Here is an 18,969-nt window from a genome sequence, read left to right as displayed (position 1 = left end):
GAGACATGAAAGTAGCAAATAGTTGACTGTGTATGGTGGAGGTAGTACTTGACTTTAACGCGTCGGATCAGAACCACGTGGCCGCATATTTGTTGATTTGATTCCGTTATTTCACTGTCGTAAGTTAACCTAACTACTCGAGTACCTTTTGCTGTTGTCACTATGCTATATAAGTCTCTTTCATCTTTCACCTTGGATCTGACCTTCAATCAACCCCATTGAATACCTCATCTTCTCAACACCCGTACATCCCTATCGCCATGTCAAAGAAATCAGATCTTCTCGTCAGGGTCAGGTATCTCAATCCGGTGCCCAATCCGCCTTTTCCCCCAAAGCTGCTCGATGTATCAACCGATATAAACCGATTGGGAGAACTAAGCTACCTCAACCACCTGGCCGCTAGTACCCAGCTGCCTATGCTCGTCGACTCTGAGATGGGTATGCCACTAGATCTAAATGGGTATGATGGAATATGGGATGGTCAGGACCAATGTAAGTCTTGTCAGCTCATGTTGGGTGAATAATTGTTTATGCTACTATGTAACAGCCTTGAACCCTGCGCTTGATGCTGGACGTGTCCATCATCCGATAGATGTCGCTCTTTTGGCACCCTTCAATTCACCACCAGAAGCCAATGGGGACGTCAAGGTGCCTGTAGCGACAGAAGTGTCCTGGATGAGGAATAACAATTATCTGACTAGAAAGAATAACGCTCGACGCAAAGAGGCTGCAGAGGCAAAGTGAGTCCTTTCATGCCGATTAATATAGATGGTTAGGCTTTGCTGAGTGTTGTACATAGGGCCGAGGAGGTAGTAGATGCATCAGAAGCGGCTCAAATAATGGCGATAGAAAAATCATTCCATGATCTACACGAACAGGATCCCAAAGATATCAAACACCCAGATAAGAAGAAGCGGGGATTGGCGGTCGTAGAAGTGAGTCAGGCGAGACCGAAACTTTAGCTGACTTTTCAGAGCTACGATATCTTGCCAGATGTGGAAAGCTGGGAGAATTCATATGCCCTGGTTAGATTCCCGGAACGTCCCTCAGCAGCAACGGCAATTGTAAGTGACATTCCATGAGAGAGACCTCCATGTGAAGCTAACAAGAGACATCAGAACCCTGCTGCCACTGCCTCTTCACCTCGATTGGCTAAAGCTATCTTGAGACCGATCAGAGAGGACGAAGATCAGCAGCTGATCGAATTCTATCTACCGAAAGAGGAGGATCTCACCAATTTGGAAGAAGCATATGAACGAGCGATCCCGTCTGATCAGGTTGACAATGTATATGCTGTCACACAAGAGGACCCTAACGATCCCACGCTTCCCGATATCTTCCCTGTAAGTTTACGGTCGATGCAAGAGAGGTAAACATGGCTGACTCTCTTTGTTCTTGCAGCACGTGCATTATGATCGAATCCGGATGTACGAAGTTCTCTCAGCAGCCCCACCTACAAAGGAAATACTGGTGTCATTCCAGGAAGATCAGAACGATGGAGAGCAGGAAGATGGAAGTGACGAGGATGACGAGCGTCCGAAGAAGAGGATGAAGGGCGTTTACTATCACGAGATCAACTTCAGGACTCTTTTGCGAAAGACACGAGCGAAGGTGAGTCTGACATTATGTTCCCGTGTATCCTATCGAACGATGCTGATATTTGATACAGCGACGAGAGGAGGTGGCACTCACGGCTGACCTGTGGGATAAAGCTGTGGTGGGGTATAGACAACCTGCGGGCAAGGATGAGAAGGAAAGGGAGATGAGTAAAGCTCAGGTATCGAATCCGACCTGGGCTAACGAGGAATTACGGAAATTGAGAGGTGGAGATAATATGGCTGAACTTCAAGGAGAAGCGATCCAAGATGAAGATGTTGAATTGGATGAAGAGGCTCAAAAGATAGAAGCAGCTGTCCACGAGGAGGAGGATGCCGATGAAGATTAAGTGATCTATGTATCTGTATCTTGTATACTCCATCATATCCGAAAGTCATCTTTCGATTATGCTATATGAACGTAGATGCATACAACTATGTAATTTTATGAAAACAAGAACTATTCGTCTCCCAAAATCTCTCTTATCCTCTGTACGATATCTAGATATGCGATAGTCGCAGGACTATCAGGATATTCATCCAAGAAGCTCATTCCCTGATCACAGGTCATTCCAATTCTAGGGTCAAGCGGTACTTTGCCTAATAATTCTATTCCCAGCTCTTTACCCATAGCTTCTGCGCCACCTGTGGTAGGGGCGAATATCTGATTCTCATTCTTACATTTTGGACAAACGAAACCTGACATGTTTTCTACTAAACCCAAGATGGGTATCCCCACCTTCCGACAGAAATCAATTTCTTTCCTCACATCTTGTAATGCTACTTCTTGAGGTGTAGTGACCAACACCGCTCCGTCTATTCCAGTTTCTTTAAGGTACTGAACGATCGAGAGATGTTCGTCTGACGTTCCAGGTGGTGTATCCACTACCATATAATCTAAATCTCCCCACTCCACATCTTTCAAAAACTGCTTTATCAATCCGTTCTTCTTGGGTCCTCTCCATATGACCGCATCAGAGTTGGAGGGCAATAAGAATCCTATGGACATGACAGCGAGATTATCGAGGGCGTAAGCTGGAGACCATCCGGATGAGGAGGTGTGTATGGTAGATGATGATAAACCCATTAGCAAGGGTATGGAGGGTCCACAAATGTCGATATCCATTATACCAGTCTAACATGGCGATATCTAAGTCAGCTTTGTCGTCGTAAGCGGCCATAAGAGAGTCAATCTGCTCACCTGACACTCCTCATCTGCAGCTAAAGCCCATGACAACCCAGCTGAGAATGTGCTTTTCCCCACTCCACCTTTACCAGACAACACCAAAACCTTTCTCTTGACCGACTTCATCCTCTCTCTAATCAGCGGTAAGTCCGGATCCGGTCCTTTTGGTCCTTCTGCGCAAACAGCTTGATTCGGACATCCTTCGCATGCATCGGCCTTTCCTGCTTGAGATGATTCCACGCCCTATTCCATAGGCAGATTAGCTAATGTTACGAGGAGAAGAAGGCATTGACGGAGAAAGAAAAAAGTGCATAGAGGGCTGTATGCTAGCATGAGGAGAGATGGGGAAGGAAACGGTAGTTCGGGGTATCAACAGGATGGAACGGTGCTATCGAATGGAGAAGGGAAAGGGCTGGACCAGATGGAGCAGAAGAGGGAGAAGAAGTTGGAGCGCAACTCACAGGACAATGTTCCGGGGCGTTGTCGGGGACGGATGATGGTAGGACGGTCGAAGTAGGGCCGAGAGGAAGGGGTGATGGGGGAGGCAGAGGCGCTTGTACAGCTATCATGTTGTATCGTCGCGCTGAGAAAGATACAAAGATGAAAGGATAGAAATAAAATCAAATGATTTTTTATTTTGCTGACTGATCATGGTGGACCACCTTCGGCCGTTTTGCCACCCGGAATCAAATCTCAGTTGTTGACTTTATGATACATGGTCTATTTAGAGTGTTATTGTATAAAAAGCTACACAAATCATGATTATGCTGCATTGTCTTCCAGATCTGGGACCTCTCCGCACCAATCGGGATCTTCCCCGTGCTCTTTGGTGTATCTATCATGAAGTACGAGTTGATGTTGCCAGAAACTTGACAACTCATGAGCTCGAACGCCAACGGGATGATTGGGTTGGTCCCTGAAGACTCGTTGGACAGCAATGTCGGCTAGAGTGTACCGAGAAGTATTATTGAGTCGTAACATCGACCAAGGAGTAGTGGTTGTTCCTTCTTCGATGTAGCCGAGGATATCAAACTGAAACAGTTAGGAAAAGTTAGCCTCTTATGGTACAACAATGGCCTGCTGAACCCAACTCACTCTTGATCTTCCAACATGGGCGTTTCTGTTGAACAACAGACTTGCCATGTCTTTGGGATAACCATGGAAGTTGATGATAACAGGCTTGTCAGGGGTGAATAAGCTGTCGAAGGCATCTTGAGTGAGTGCGTGTGGGTGAGCTCCCATGGGACCAAGGATGAGCAAGTCGTTGATATTGACAACTCGGACTTTGACACCGTTGTTTCGTAAAATGGCGGCGGCAGCGATCACCTCGAATGTAACCTCTACACCGCAGCCGACAAGCACAATGTCTGGATTTCGGCCTCCATCGGATGAATAGTTGGTCCAGACAGAAGCACCGGCAATGCAGTGTCGCTCAGCCTATATATCGAGATCAGTCGAACTGGCGTACCAAGAGTTGACAACACTTACTTCATCGGCGGTTAGCCAGCCTCGGGTAGGGTTCTTGGAGCCAATCACCAGGTTGATGTCTAAATGATCAGCTCTCAGGATCCAGATGTTTCGTCACTCACTGTTCTTGGACCTAAGGCAATGGTCTATAGTACTGACACTACAATTGGCATCGGCTGGCAAGTAAATCCTTGCAAGGTGTCGAGGAAGCCCAATGAAGGACCCGATTAGCTATGTGAACCGGTCAGTGTCATTCCCACACAACCTTGCTATGTTTTTAACTGACCCCTGGGTTTTGGTGAGAGTATCCGTTGTGCTCTTGTCGCCACAGAGTACTACGGGAACATGTCAGCCAGGGGAAGATCCCTTGGACCGTTCAACCTACCTAGTTTCGATATACGTCAGACCCGCAACATCACCTCGCCATTTAGTATCAAGAGCCATTTTGACGAATTTTGCGTATTGCTGTGAGGGCATTAGCGATATTGCCATTCCAAAGCGATGACGGGAAACTCACCTCGATCATAGTCTGAACGATACCGAGGAAACTGATGCGACAATCTGATCAGATCTTGCTTTAGTAAGACAAAAGCAGAGCTTACCTCTCGTATGATGGGAATAGGGCGTGTCGACCGGTGAGGGTGTAACCTTGCATCCAGCCTTGCAAAGTGTGTTCAGAAAGCATCTCAATCACTCGACCACCATTGTTGGCAGTCTAAATATCGTCAGCCACGACACATGGACGCCTCAATGAAGGTGATACTCACCTCTGGATCCCATTGGAAGTTTCGGTGACTAACTTCCAAAGCTTCGTCCAGCTTGTTACTGGTAATTTCGTCAGGTGAGAAGATTCGGAAACTGGTTGGATTCTTCTTGATAATTTCGGCAACATATGAACCCACACTTCAATGATGATATATCAGACCAAGTAACGCTACTTCAATAAACATAACACTCACGCTTTCATGTTTGACACTGGCTCGTCGAGCTTGTGAGTGAAGTCTTTCCAGTCAGGTGCTTGCAAGGGCTGGAAGCCTCGGTATGTAGCCTAGCGAGATATCAGCCCAGGATCCATCGTTTCATACGAGACACTCACATCTACCATGCCCATACGCCTTTGCTGATCTTTCGGGATGATTCGAAGAGCGACATCATCGATAATGCCTGATGCCTTGTTTACGGAGTTGTGAGCTTTTGAAGCACTGGAATCGACTTCAGTATGGAATAGCTCATGAGGTCCGTATGATTTGAGCCATTGCTCCAGAAGGCCAAACTCCTTGTCATCGGCAGCGGCCTTGGGTAGGGGAACTGCGAGGAAGATGGTACAATATCAGTCCAAAGCGGATGTTAGTAAGAAACGGAATTTTATCCCACCCTGATGAGCTCTCCAACTGCCTTCGATAGGATTACCTGCTGACTTTCTAGGTCCAGTCCATCCTTTAGGGGTTCTCATGACGATCAGAGGCCATCGGGGCTTGGTGATTGGTTTGCCAGATCTGGCAGCGGTCTGGATCTTCTTGATCTCTTGATACGCCCATTCCATGGATGCAGCCATATCATAGTTTATAGCAGTATCATGCTCGTGATCGGATGTGGCCCCTTCATATTCTACGATTCGAACTTGATATCCGTACCCAGTAAATAGACAAGCAATCTATTTGTCAGCTCAGAGCCGTATCATGGTGACTTACCTCAAGATCATCCATGGTACCGGCGATAGTCCTCTCACCGATCTAAAAATGTTATTCAGCTTGTACTCTTCATTCAAGGTAAAGGAGTAAAGAGTGATCCCCAATCGGCAAAACTTACCTTGAAACCGTTCAGGTGAAGAATAGGCAGGACTGCACCACTTTCAGCGGGGTCGAGGTACTGAAAGATCTTTTTGGTTAACGATCGGACGAGCTCAACATGAACACCTCCAACTCACCTTGTGAGCATGCCATGCGGTAGCCGTTGGACCAGTCTCACTTTCACCATCTCCAATGACAGCGACAGTTATGTGATCTGGCTTGTCCATGACACTGCCATATGCTACGGCTAAGCAGTACCCAAGCTCACCACCCTCGTGAATTGCACCAGGCGTTTCGGCGTTGACGTGACTGGGAAATCCTCCCGGAAGAGAGAATGCGCGAATGAAGCTTTCAAGTCCCTCTATCGACATTGGGTATTCAGGATAGAAGCGAGTGATAGCGCCTTCCATGAATAGAGTTGACAACAGAGCAGGGGCTCCGTGACCTGGTCCAGTTAGAAACATAAAGTATGGTGCACCTTCATCAGTCTCATGTTGGGTGATGAGGTTATTGGTATGGGCGTAAGCGAAATTGAGACCTGGGCAAGTTCCCTGGTATCCAACGTAGACCGATTCAGTAATGTACGTCTCCAATAATTGCTCCTCTACTCACCCAATGACCCAAAAGTCGTTTCTTGACATCCTCGGTCTTCAAGTCTCTAGTTAAAAGACCATTATCCCGGAGGAAGATCTGTTCTATCCATCAGCCTAAATCCTTCCAGCCAAGGTACATATACTCACCTGGGCAGCTGATCTGAAAGGAACGTCAAATCAGCCTACATTACCTTTAGTGTACGACTCAATCAGACTCACAGGTAGTTCGCCGTACGCTGATAAGCCAGAAGGCCTTCCAGATCAAACGATTTGTCATCTTTCAACTGTTTGATGTCACCATCGAGATTGACGAGGAGCTGTTTGACCAGATCTTCAGGCAAAGACGAGGCTTTGGGGGGAGTTACGGAATCGAACTTTCCGGTTGCGGATGATGCGAGGCCAGTGGTCGCCATGATGATGTTCTTTTGCCAATTTGCTATTGCTATTGCTATTGCTACAGTAGAAAGGAGAGACAATTGAGAAGATGAGACAGTCGAGTACGAGTATAGTGGGGAATCTATTTATAAACGATGATACCGCTCATACCTCATAGCTACTCATATCTACGCATTCCCAATACTCATCGCCGTTCAACTTTTCAACATTCCACCACTCAACAATCATCATACTCAACGACGTCATAGACGGTGTTTCATACGGTCACAAAATAAATCGTTGCATCATCATTTTTGTGCTCACTGTCTGACTCATTACCAACTCTGCTAATCAACCAGGCGAACAATAGAGTCCAGGGACGGTCAATTACGATTGTTTGTAATGTCAGGGATTCAATTGGGAACTCGGCCAGGTGCTTATTGTTCTGTTGTCTTCGTCTTTGTACTGGCCCTCCACCTGCAAGTCATCTGGTTGTTCACAAGAAAAGGTGTAAATACCCTCATTGTCACTCCGTATCTTGCATTTTCATCTGGAGCATATTTCGCAATCGACATATATCAACGGCAACATCATGGTGAGCTCAGCTACAAACACTTTACAATCATAACGGCTGATTTTCTCGTCCTGGCCAGTCAGTCGCAACGTCATCGTATATCCCGCTCGCCGAGCGTAATCTTTGGAACGATGTCAAACCAATAGCTCAGGACGATGGGCCGAACCCAGTGGTACCCATCATGTACTCGGAGGAATGTAAGTATACAAATGCCGAAGTTTGGTGTCCTGCTAATGTCAATGGTAGATCGAGATGCAATGGACTACTTCCGAGCTATTGCTGCGGCAGAGGAGCGATCCGAGCGAGCTTTGGAGTTGACAGAGACTATCATACGGATGAATCCGGCTCATTATACTGTATGGTAAGTACATCATCCAACATGACGACAAACAGCTGACAGGTGCTCAGGCAATATCGTATGACGACCCTTTTAGAGCTGAAGAAGGACTTGGAAGAGGAATTGCAGTTGATGAACGAGTTTGCGATACAGAATTTGAAGAGTTATCAGGTATGGTGAGTGTCAATCAACAGCAATCCCCACCACGATGATTCCTAACATCCTGGGTCTAGGCACCATCGTCTCTTGCTTCTAACCCATATATCACCTCAAGACCCGTCATTTGAAATCGAATACATCCACCAATCGCTCCTTCCCGACCCAAAGAACTACCACACGTGGGCCTATCTCCACTGGCTCTACTCTCACTTCTATACATTAGGCAGGATCAGCGAGAAACAATGGCAGGATGAGCTAAGATGGTGTGAGGAGATGTTGAGGGTCGACGGAAGGAATAACAGTGCTTGGGGCTGGAGATGGTATCTCAGAGTAGCAAGACCAGGAGCAGAAACGGCGAAGGATGGACTGAAAGATGAATTGAAGTGAGTCCACCCAAATCTGGCCCAAGAGGATTTGATGCTGATAATGAACATCGATAGCTACGTTCTTAAATCTATTCACTTGATTCCTCATAACGTATCTGCGTGGAACTATCTTCGAGGGTGAGTCGACCATCATATCATTATAGATTATGCTAACTTATTCTTATATATAGCCTTCTGCGTCACTTTAAACTCCCCTTGACCCCTTTGCTATTTGCTATCCTTCCATACACTGCTCGACCATCATCAACATTACCAGAGATACCACAGGATTTCGATTTCGCGACTCCTTCGGTGCCTTTGCCGAATGATACGCCTCTCCCTGTACCGCTAGCTCTCGAGTATTTGGCGGATGCCCTGATAGAGCAAGGCTCAAATGCTGAAGCGGGCGAAGTGTTCTCAGAACTAAGTACTCAATATGATAAGATGCGGGCGGGGTATTGGGAATACAGGCGCCGGGAGTGCGTTGAGGAATGAGTGGCTCTGGTATCTAATTCAATTTTGGTGTCTCATTGTGTATGTATACTCTGCATTGTTTAGCTCTCTCTGCATCTCAGTACGAAGCGCATATGCGTATCACATTCCTTCGACTATCGTGAATTTTATCATGTTCTTGATGTTCGATTCCTACATGCTAGTAGTTCTTGACAACACCATGTCCTTGACTCTTTCGATCGTAAACTGATCGTGTACCTGCAAGCTATCGGTCGTAAATGCTCGTCAAAGATGCCAATTCTGTTCTGCAGTCTGACTATCTGCATGGTATACTGTATGGTGCCTGAAAGTACTGGATATATCTACACGACCGCATAAACATCATGTCTTAATCTCGTATGCTCACTGATCTTTCTTCCTGCTTTCAATCTAGCAAAACACGCTCAAAAGCTTCACCATGCCATCTGACCGACTCGATCCATATCTCGGTCAGCCCTACATCCTGTTCTACCACTGGGAAGTCGATCCCAAAACACCGTTTTACCTGGCATGTATGTCCCAATGGTTCGCAACATCCTTTATCGATCCCGATCATTCACACTTGACCTTCCCGACGGCCGAGCACTATATGATGTATCGTAAAGCACTCTTATTCGACCCGGAAGTAGCAGATGAAATTGCCAGAGCACCTACACCTGAAGAAGCAAAAGAGAGGGGAAGGAGGATCCGGAATTTCGATAGGGCCAAATGGAATCAGATCAATGATGGAGTGGTGGAAAGGGGGAATTACCTCAAATTCAGTCAGAATGTAGAGTTGAAGAAGGTGATTCTGAAGACTAAAGAGAAAACGCTGGTGGAATCTAGTCCGACTGATAGGATATGGGGGATCGGGTTTGGTGTAGATGATGCGGAGGGTAAAGAAGATGAGTGGGGTGCGAATAGGTATGTCATAATTTCACATTCTCTTGTGGCTTTTACTGATCTGATGCTCCGCAGAATGGGTCTAGCTCTGACTAGAGCACGAGATAGGCTGGTCAAGGAAAATGGAGGGAACTAGCATGAAAGTAGAGGCGATGATTTCCCTCGTCTAAAGCTATATATAGCGATTTCACAGGAAGGTTTTCCCAAACATCAACAACATTATTACTGTAGCATATGATTCTTCTTTCATGTATAGTATTGATTATTTACTATAACATTTAATTTATATCGCAGCAAACTCTTTACAGCTCAAAATATCTTCAACCTCACCAACTCCCCGCTTAAACTTTTTGAACTCCTTTTTCACCTCTTTGGCAAACGCATCGTCACTTAGGAATTTGGCTCCAATGACGGCTAACCCTTTAGCAACCTTCATAGCTAATCTGTGAGCTTCGGGTTTACCTGCTGACTCAGCGAAGCCGGCTGTATGGTTGCCTGATCCGGTAGGAGAGGGGATTATGAAGTTTGGAGCAAAGGCTGGACATTTGTAGGTGACATTGCCTGATACATGTCGTACATCAGTAAAGGTGGGTATCAAAAAGTTGAGTATCGGAAGACTCACCGTAATCTGTACTGGCTGTGGTCATCCCTGTCATCTCCAGCTTATCACCAAATGTCTCCTCCATGAAATCTTGGTAGGACAAGGACAATGGTTTATTGTTCTGTACATCCGCATATACCTCTTTAGAGATGTGAGCGATCCAATTCTTTGACACAGTTGATCTCGAAACTTACCTTGGTCAGGAGCAGATATATTGAATGTACAACCGGTTGCTCTACGCACGGGAATCAGTTAAACCTCAGAGAGGCGGAAGAGATAGGCAGGCGATAAATGGGAGATGCCAGAGATAGGCAAAAGGTACTCACTCTGCTGCCGATTTGAAGCACGCTATAGTCTTTCTTCTCAACTCTAAGCATGCTTTCACGTCCAACGCACGCGTACTGTACGACACTTTGGCGTCTGTAGTGCATTTTAATCATTCAGTTTATGCTGCCTATTTCGGGGATGTGAAACTTACATTTTGGAATAATGTTTTGTGCCCAAGTCTCAGATCCTAGAATGATACCGTGAACCCTCATGGTAGGTTCAAGCTGTTGCCTTAACATTGAGACCGCGGTATCTACCAAGTACTAGTAAGCGATGATTGAATTGAGGATACGCAAAACACTCACAGCCTTGCACGGCAGCATCTAGTGCATTGATACCCATCCACGGTGCGGCCTGTCAATTCATCAGCTTGAACTCGTCAGCCCTCTTACAGGTCGAACTTACTCCAGCATGAGCTCCTCGACCATGAAACTCAATCTCAAAACCGGAGCGAGCGAGACTAACGTAAGTAAATTAGCCTTAAAGCCCATTCAATCTTGTTTGACTCACGTAGCTGGTCCATCAACGGGACATGATCCGGTGAAAGGTGTTGGACCGTATCCTCCACCGGGATGAGCCATACCACAGGCATCGAGATCGTCATATACACCTTCATTGAGCAAGATAACCTTTCCACCTCCACCTTCTTCAGCAGGGGTACCGATGAGCTTGACGGTACCTGGAATATTGCATGCTTTCAAAGCTGCTTTTAGTCCAACGGCGGCAGCGACTCCCACAACAGCGATGAGATTGTGTCCACAAGCTATAAAGAGCATGGAGTATTAGCGGTATCCAACTCAAGGTTGAATATACTCACCGTGACCAACTTCGGGCAAAGCGTCAAATTCAGAGTTTAGGCCGAACACTCTACCTCCTTCGCCGTGGGTATAGGTTGCGACGAACGCAGTAGGGAGACTACTAGGGTTGCTCAACTTGAAGCCAAGCTTCTCGAGAGCTTTCACTAAGTGTTCGTGGGCTTTGCTATGTAACCTTTCAGCTGTGACTCACGCATCCTTGCTCGGTTTACTCACAATTCTTTAAATCCAAGCTCAGGGTTGTCTGAAACGCAACCAGCTGCATCAGCAAGAGCCGAACATATAGGGATATGGGGGCTCACTCACCATGTATAGCAAGATTCAGAGCCCTTATGTCTTTATCCACAGCATCTATAGCATCGAATACGGCATCTTGAATCTCATCAGATACAAAGGTGGGCGGGTTTGGCACGAGATCACGAAGACTGTCGATGGTCTGGTTGACCAGGGCTTGGATATCAACAGGTAGGTCGGAGCTGGCTTGTCTCATGATGTTATCGATGGCTATCTCGGTGGGAAGAGTTGTAAAGATAGTCACAAGAAGAGACGGATACGTATGGGGGCTGTTAGTCATGTGAGTTTGTGGAAGTGCTCGTCGAGATAAGGGTGGGCTCGGATTTGACCGACGTCAGTTGTCACGTGGTACCAATTTGCCGAAATCCGAGATGTGACAATCTCGGATCTTGGTCGTGGTCGATGATCGACTATTGTACGGAAGAGGTGAAGTAAAGAAGTAGTATGAGTATGCGGCATACAGATTTTATGGACAGCAACAGCGACGGCCATGGCAGATGTGTACGATGCATGCTATGACTTCTACCACGAGGCGGTGATCACCGCTCCAGGTGCGGTACATATCGATGAAATGGGGTTTGAGTAGATGAAACCTCCTTCACTCAGTCCTAAGAAACCATCGACTACTCGGGGTGAGCCGGTTCCCACCTCACCCTCTTCGTCAGAACGACCAAGTGAGGAAAATGTAATTGTGCCCGATCTGGGCTGAGGGATCGAAACGGCGCTTTTCCGATGCATGAACTGACTTATCAGCGGTGTAACCGATGATGAAACTCACTTGTATGGTTTGACCAGGTAACAATGAATCTTCCATATCCAAAGACATAGCTCCTCGACTTGGATCTCCACTTAGAATCTTGACCACTTGCTGTACTTCACCATTCTCCAATATACCCAGATAGAAGTCTTCCTCCTTCGTTATACCGCTTCCGCCTCTTTTCTGTATCGCAGCAATGAGCACCTGCGTAGGGTTTGAGTTGGTACCCTCGATGGATAACAACATGTTCCCTTGGGCACTGGAAGAGGAATCAGCAGTTGTCAGAGCTGAGAGCATTCTGACTCACCCTGATATCACAGCCGGCTCTGTCATCGGAGTGAGACCAAAATCGAGGTTGACCTTGGGACGTGACTTGAACGCTAGTCCCAGTGATCCCGAAGGATATATATTTCCATTATGAAGCAGAGTGTATGGTCTGTTCGTTATGAAAGGTGTAGCGGCAGTGAGTATGCCTACTTTAGAAGCAGCAGGGTACATCGCATCTAACGCTTTCAGAACCGGTGTTGGTCTTCCATCGGTGAGAAGTAGGAAGCTTTCCGCCGTGACTCCCTCCAGCTCTGCTATACGCTGTTCACTCGATTCGCCCTTCCACATTCCTGCCCATCCCTCACCAGCTAACAGAGCTTCCGCTTGCCCTTGGCCAGTTCCTTTCAGATCTTCCTCTCTCTGTGACCGCTGAGTTGATGGTCGCTGATATCGACCTACCTCAGCGGGAGGTCGGCCCGTGAAATCGCTTCGGAATATACGTGCATCGTCAGAGAAAGTAGCTATGGACAGAGTCGATTCATGCCCTGGTGGTGTTATCGAGAACGATCCGATCGAGTTGGGTAGATATTTCTGTATTACTTGAAGGTGCTGAGGCAGGTGTTGCAAAGAAGTGGAGAGGAGGAAGATGGAGGCATCGGTCGTGGTACCCAGGTGTGAGCTGACATACTCGGGCGTCGGTGAGAAGAATGTCTGTGCTCGGGTATGTATCGCTCTTATGCTGGTCTTGAACATGGTGGGTTAGTAAGACTATCGATCTAAACGTTGAGAGCAATCCAAATCAACATTTCAGTCCTCCCTCCACCTTACGAGCACTCGAGTATTGCAGAGGGGGTCTTAAGTGGGGAACTTATCTAGGTGCGTGGCTGTAGCTGTCAGCGGTGATCGCCACCGAGTCCTGGGTAGTACTCATAGTGATTCAGCTCATACACGAATCGCAGATGGCAAATGACGATTAGCACTCAAACACGCGTAGCACAGTCATTGACATTTGAACAGTAATAGCGTAAAGAGAAAGACAAAGCAGTCTCAATCCTTTATTCTCTCCACTATCCACATTATATCATTGGAAGCAGAATAGTATATAGGTAGAAGGGGTCGACTGTAACGTATCTTATGACTCGCAACGACCGACTTCGACAATGACATATACCCCTCGGTTCATACTCAATTTTCTGATATGCCTGATACTCCCCCTTCTCGCTTCAGCTGGAGATCCAGAGGTGACGGTCACTCGGATAGAAAACCTACCCAACCGACTGTTCTACTTCGATGATACTCCAGTGAGTGTACCATCATAACATGCCAACGCTGATCTAGAATAGGTCGTCCTCTTCCATGATCCGGTACGACTCGCAGTCATGCGATCGCCTGACGAGGGTAAAACCTGGTCACCGATCAGCGGTCCTCAAGAAGGTGAAGCGGTCCGCCTTATCGATCATCCTCATAACAACAAGATGGCTTTCATAATCGGAAGAGATACAACCCACTGGGTCACCTACAACCAAGGAGACAGTTGGCAGTCTTTCGAAACACCTCGAGAAGCAAGTCTTGGTGCTTCGATGCTATCGTTCCATGCGGAGCAAGATGGCTGGATCCTTTTCCAAGGACGTGCATGCGAAGATACTGGTCTAGGTAAATGGGGAGGTGGTAAATCCTGCTGGGACGAAACATACTATACACAAGATGCTTTCCGATCCCCTGCCAAACTCTTACTCGCCCAAACATCCCAATGTCTCTTCGCCCGATCTTCCCCTGCTTTCGTCAACGCACCCGAGTCCCTCATCTTCTGCGTCGCCTTCGATCCTAGCAACAAGCCCGGAGGTGGTGGAATGCATAGCTACAAGGAGAGTAGGCTATATTCGTCCGACGATTGGTACGAGAATAAGAAGTTTGTCGATCTAGGTATAGGGAAAAGAGCTCGGGGAGTGGTCGGTTTAGGGGTGGTATCGAAATTCATGGTAGCAGCGTTGAAGGTATCTGATGGTGAAGGAGCAAAGAGAGCAGGCGGAGATCCAATGTAAGCTCACAAAGTCCGGAATATCGCTGATCTTCTAGGCATTTGTATGTCTCCACGGACGGCAAGGAATGGCGACAAACCCAATTCCCTCATTCCGCTCTTCCCGATCTCAAAGAAAATGCTTATACTGTCGTCGAGTCGACCACTCATTCCATCGCTGTTGACATCCTCACTTCCCCTTCTGCCAATATCGGTACTCTTTTCGTCTCATCAAGCGAAGGCACCTACTTCGTTGAAGCGTTACCAGATACCAACCGAAACGACTACGGTATCGTAGATTTCGAGCAGCTGGTCGGTCTAGAAGGTGTTGGCATTGCCAATGTTGTGTCGAATCGAGAAGAGGTTGTAGGATGGGGAGAGGCTAAGAAGATTAAGAGTAAAATCACGTATGATGATGGTTCCAGCTGGAGATTAATCAAAGCTCCGCCTACCCATCTCAACGGGGACGACTGGAGCTGTAATCGTGAAAATCTCGTGAGTCACCTTGATGTTTGACGAGGCTAATTTTCAGGAATCTTGTTCCCTTCACGTACACTCCGTCACTACCCCTCATAACATCGGTCGAGTCTTCTCATCCACCGCTCCCGGTTACGTCATGGCTGTTGGCTCTGTCGGCGATAGCTTGCTTCCCTACGAAGACTGTGATACCTTCCTCTCCACTGACGCCGGTCTCACTTGGAAAATGGTCCAAGAAGGTGCTCACAAGTACGAATTCGGAGATCAGGGGAGTGTACTGGTCATCGTCGATGACGAAGAACCGACCGATAATGTCAAATACTCTTACGACGGCGGTGCTACTTGGTCCCAACTCGACCTTGGTGTGACCGTCCGAGGACTGGTCCTCACCACCATCCCTGACTCCACATCCCAGAAATTCTTACTCATCGGTACCCTCCCTCGTCGAGACTCTGGCAAAGGTGGTCGACATGCTCTCATCTTCCTCGATTTTGCTCCAGTTCAGACTCGGCAATGCACCAATTCTGACTTTGAAAGATGGTATGCTCGAAGCGAAGAAGGCAAGGAATGTCTTATGGGTCATAAGCAGTGGTATCAAAGGCGAAAGCTCGATGCTCAATGTTACGTTGGTCACAAATTCGAAGATCCTATCGGTCATGAGGAAAATTGTGCTTGTACCGATGACGATTACGAGTGCGACTTTAACTACGTCCGTCAAGATGGTGAATGTGTCCCGGTCGGTCCTGAACCTGTCCCTGCTGGTACTTGCAATAAGGCCGATGACCAGTATTTAGGCTCATCTGGGTACCGAAAGATTCCCGGTAACACTTGCGAGAATCGATCGGACAAAGCTAAGGACAGCCCTATCATGAAGGATTGTTCCGCTGCCAGACCCAAGGAAGGAAAAGTTTCTCATGTCACCCATGAATTTGGCTCGGTCATCACTCAACACCAGTATTTCCCTGGATCCCAATCAATACTCCTTCAACTCAGCGATGGTACGGTCTGGCAATCGAGCAATGAAGGTTTCTCTTGGAAGCAACTTTACGAGAAAGAGGCTTTCCTGGGCGTAACCATGCACTCGTTTGCGAACGAACGAGCGTACCTCCTCACCGACTCCAATCGTATATACCATACCACCGACTATGGCCGCTCTTGGAATGTCATTACTGCACCTGAAGTGCCCAATAATTTAGGCATACCGATCCTCGACTTCCACCCGACCAAGTCCGACTGGCTCATTTATACCGGTGCGATCAACTGTGCTGATACACTATCGACCAATTGTCGCGCTGTAGCATACTACTCCACTGACCATGGACGACGATGGAAGAAGATCGAGGAATACGTGCGTAATTGCGCTTGGGCTAGAGATGCTAGACTCAAGATCGATGAAAGAGAGATCATCTGCGAATCGTACAAGAACAAGAAGGGCTCGCAATTAGGCGGAGATTACAACCCCCTTGAACTGATCGCTGGTGCGAATTACTATTCCAAGAAGATCAAGCTCTTTGACGCGGTAGTTGGTTTTGCTAGTTTTTCGGAATATCTCTTGGTTGCTCAGGTATGTTATCAGCTTTTCATAGCCACTGTCAAAGCTGATTCATTTGTAGCTCAACGAGATGGCCGGCACCCTATCCCTTCAAGTCTCTCTCGATGGCTATCACTTCTCAGAAGGACAATTCCCTCCTTCCATGAAGATCGAGAATCGAGCTTATACTATCCTCGAGAGCAACACCGACTCGGTATTCTTGCATGTCACTATGAACTCGGATACTAGCAAAGAATGGGGTAGCATCTTCAAGTGAGTGTAATCCATAATGCTTACAACATTGCTCTAACAAATCTTGCAGGTCCAACTCCAACGGTACTTACTATAATCTCGCTGTCGAATACGTCAACCGAAACACCGCTGGATATGTTGACTTTGAGAAGATGCTGGGCCTTGACGGAATCGCCGTGATCAATATCGTTGCCAATCCCAAAGAAGCAGATATCTCAGGAAAGAAGAAGCTGCAATCTCGAATTACGCATAATGATGGAGGTACTTGGAAACCTATGAACCCTCCACCAAAAGATTCGCTAGGTCAAGAGTATGACTGTACATCCACTGTGAGTCCTTCATTTCCCTGTTCTGACCTTCGCTGATACGTTATTTCCAGTCCTGCTCATTGCAAATACACGGCTACACCGAGAGGCGAGATCCCAAAGCCACGTACAGTAGTCCTTCGGCTGTCGGCCTGATGCTTGCTGTTGGCAACGTTGGCGAAGAACTTGCGCCATATACCGACTCGGATGTCTTCTTGACCCGTGATGGTGGCTTTACTTGGGAAGAAGTACACAAAGATGCTCATATATGGGAATTTGGTGATTCTGGATCTATCCTAGTTTTAGTCAATGACGAAGAGGCTACCGATCACATATTGTACACCACCGACGAAGGACTGACATGGCAAGAATACGCTTTTGGTCAAACCCTTAGAATCAAGACTATACAAACTGTTCCAGATGATACCAGCCGGCGATTCCTGCTTATTGGTAACGTGCCTGGACAAGGCGAAAAATCGATCCTTGTCCACCTCGACTTTTCCGCTATCACGAACATCAAATGCGAGCTTAGTATCGAGGATCCCAATCATGATGATTTCCAACTCTGGTCACCAAGTGAAGGTAGAGAAGAGAACTGCTTGTTTGGAAGACAGACCATGTACCACCGAAGGATCAGGGACAGAAACTGTTACATCGGTCAAAGGGTGAATCAACCTAAGACCATCGTTAGGAATTGCACCTGCACTCCAGCAGATTTCGAATGGTGAGTCATACGTGTCCTTTACTGATGTTTTAGCTCAATGCTGACTTCCCCATAGCGAGTTCAATTACCGACGAGATGCCAGCGGGAATTGTGTTCTCGTCGAAGGCGCTTCACCGCTGTCTATTGATACTGAATACGAACAATGTGATGGAACGACCGATTATTGGTACGAGAGGACCGAATACCGAAAGATACCTTACTCATCTTGTGAAGGTGGTGAGAGACCGGACAGAGGCAAACGACATGAATGTCCTGGTTTGATACTCCGAGGTGGACTTGGTGGATTATTCTGGGGCTCGATAGCCATCATTCCATTTGCATTCGCTGGTTTGGCCGGCTGGTACTACTGGACCAAAGGGAGTCGACCGGGGTGAGTCATGTCAACACTTATTTGTATACGTACTGTCATTTCTGACGTTTGTCACACGATACAGGGCTATCCGTCTCGGCGAGCATCGTGCATTTGGAGACGATTCACCTGCAGCTGGCGTATTGTCTATCATCGCTTCCGTACCCATCTTCCTCATTGCTCTAGGACAAGAAGGCTGGGCATGGGTGACGCGGAACGTTCCATTCCTCGATAATCTCTTCGCTAGTAGGACACCGTATAGGAGTGTGCCGATTGATGATGACGGTGAGTGAATCTATAGGTTAGTCCAAAGATCACCGCTGATGATGATTGATGTTCAGCTGAAATATTAGGTAATTATGAAGATGATTAGGAAGGGATAGAAAGAAACGAGTATAGATAACCAATGCATAGTATGATTTAAATGTCTATTTTTGT

General features: G+C 47.1%; 8 protein-coding genes across 8 annotated transcripts; 4 read left to right on the top strand and 4 right to left on the bottom strand.

The window, feature by feature from the left end:
• Positions 1–260: 260 nt before the first annotated feature.
• On the top strand, positions 261–1,945 carry V865_000669 (uncharacterized protein; the record flags this gene model as incomplete). The annotated part of the gene is made up of 7 exons (XM_066224499.1): positions 261–492; positions 548–740; positions 800–926; positions 975–1,064; positions 1,119–1,343; positions 1,402–1,611; positions 1,670–1,945. The coding sequence occupies 7 exons, from the start codon at positions 261–263 to the stop codon at positions 1,943–1,945; spliced, it is 1,353 nt and encodes a 450-aa protein (XP_066080596.1).
• Positions 1,946–2,055: 110 nt separating this feature from the next.
• Positions 2,056–3,350, bottom strand: V865_000668 (cytosolic Fe-S cluster assembly factor NBP35; the record flags this gene model as incomplete). The annotated part of the gene is made up of 3 exons (XM_066224498.1): positions 2,056–2,730; positions 2,797–3,024; positions 3,243–3,350. 3 exons carry the CDS (start codon positions 3,348–3,350, stop codon positions 2,056–2,058), a joined length of 1,011 nt encoding a protein of 336 aa, XP_066080595.1.
• A 193-nt stretch (positions 3,351–3,543) lies between these two features.
• Positions 3,544–7,044, bottom strand: V865_000667 (uncharacterized protein; the record flags this gene model as incomplete). The annotated part of the gene is made up of 19 exons (XM_066224497.1): positions 3,544–3,813; positions 3,877–4,218; positions 4,270–4,328; positions 4,371–4,479; positions 4,535–4,583; positions 4,634–4,713; positions 4,766–4,796; positions 4,851–4,963; positions 5,016–5,151; positions 5,208–5,296; positions 5,345–5,419; positions 5,462–5,556; positions 5,623–5,856; positions 5,936–5,981; positions 6,058–6,117; positions 6,176–6,589; positions 6,651–6,728; positions 6,779–6,791; positions 6,851–7,044. The coding sequence occupies 19 exons, from the start codon at positions 7,042–7,044 to the stop codon at positions 3,544–3,546; spliced, it is 2,487 nt and encodes an 828-aa protein (XP_066080594.1).
• A 554-nt stretch (positions 7,045–7,598) lies between these two features.
• Positions 7,599–8,936, top strand: V865_000666 (uncharacterized protein; the record flags this gene model as incomplete). The annotated part of the gene is made up of 7 exons (XM_066224496.1): positions 7,599–7,601; positions 7,660–7,777; positions 7,827–7,941; positions 7,989–8,093; positions 8,151–8,459; positions 8,517–8,579; positions 8,633–8,936. The coding sequence occupies 7 exons, from the start codon at positions 7,599–7,601 to the stop codon at positions 8,934–8,936; spliced, it is 1,017 nt and encodes a 338-aa protein (XP_066080593.1).
• A 415-nt stretch (positions 8,937–9,351) lies between these two features.
• On the top strand, positions 9,352–9,951 carry V865_000665 (uncharacterized protein; the record flags this gene model as incomplete). The annotated part of the gene is made up of 2 exons (XM_066224495.1): positions 9,352–9,836; positions 9,891–9,951. The coding sequence occupies 2 exons, from the start codon at positions 9,352–9,354 to the stop codon at positions 9,949–9,951; spliced, it is 546 nt and encodes a 181-aa protein (XP_066080592.1).
• A 147-nt stretch (positions 9,952–10,098) lies between these two features.
• On the bottom strand, positions 10,099–12,048 carry V865_000664 (uncharacterized protein; the record flags this gene model as incomplete). Its single annotated transcript, XM_066224494.1, has 11 exons — positions 10,099–10,376; positions 10,438–10,557; positions 10,611–10,651; positions 10,743–10,836; positions 10,895–10,996; positions 11,049–11,097; positions 11,149–11,203; positions 11,254–11,506; positions 11,561–11,724; positions 11,775–11,802; positions 11,865–12,048. The coding sequence occupies 11 exons, from the start codon at positions 12,046–12,048 to the stop codon at positions 10,099–10,101; spliced, it is 1,368 nt and encodes a 455-aa protein (XP_066080591.1).
• A 326-nt stretch (positions 12,049–12,374) lies between these two features.
• On the bottom strand, positions 12,375–13,629 carry V865_000663 (uncharacterized protein; the record flags this gene model as incomplete). The annotated part of the gene is made up of 3 exons (XM_066224493.1): positions 12,375–12,557; positions 12,631–12,868; positions 12,917–13,629. 3 exons carry the CDS (start codon positions 13,627–13,629, stop codon positions 12,375–12,377), a joined length of 1,134 nt encoding a protein of 377 aa, XP_066080590.1.
• Positions 13,630–14,036: 407 nt separating this feature from the next.
• On the top strand, positions 14,037–18,904 carry V865_000662 (uncharacterized protein; the record flags this gene model as incomplete). The annotated part of the gene is made up of 10 exons (XM_066224492.1): positions 14,037–14,177; positions 14,220–14,863; positions 14,953–15,205; positions 15,426–16,934; positions 16,984–17,174; positions 17,224–17,482; positions 17,533–18,182; positions 18,238–18,552; positions 18,617–18,816; positions 18,873–18,904. 10 exons carry the CDS (start codon positions 14,037–14,039, stop codon positions 18,902–18,904), a joined length of 4,194 nt encoding a protein of 1,397 aa, XP_066080589.1.
• Between the last annotated feature and the right edge of the window lie 65 nt (positions 18,905–18,969).

This window comes from Kwoniella europaea, chromosome 1, assembly GCF_036810445.1.
Source record: "Kwoniella europaea PYCC6329 chromosome 1, complete sequence".
Classification (NCBI taxonomy): Eukaryota; Fungi; Basidiomycota; class Tremellomycetes; order Tremellales; family Cryptococcaceae; genus Kwoniella; species Kwoniella europaea.
The sequence above is the reverse complement of the archived record's forward strand: the minus strand, read 5'-3'. Positions and strand labels throughout refer to the sequence as shown.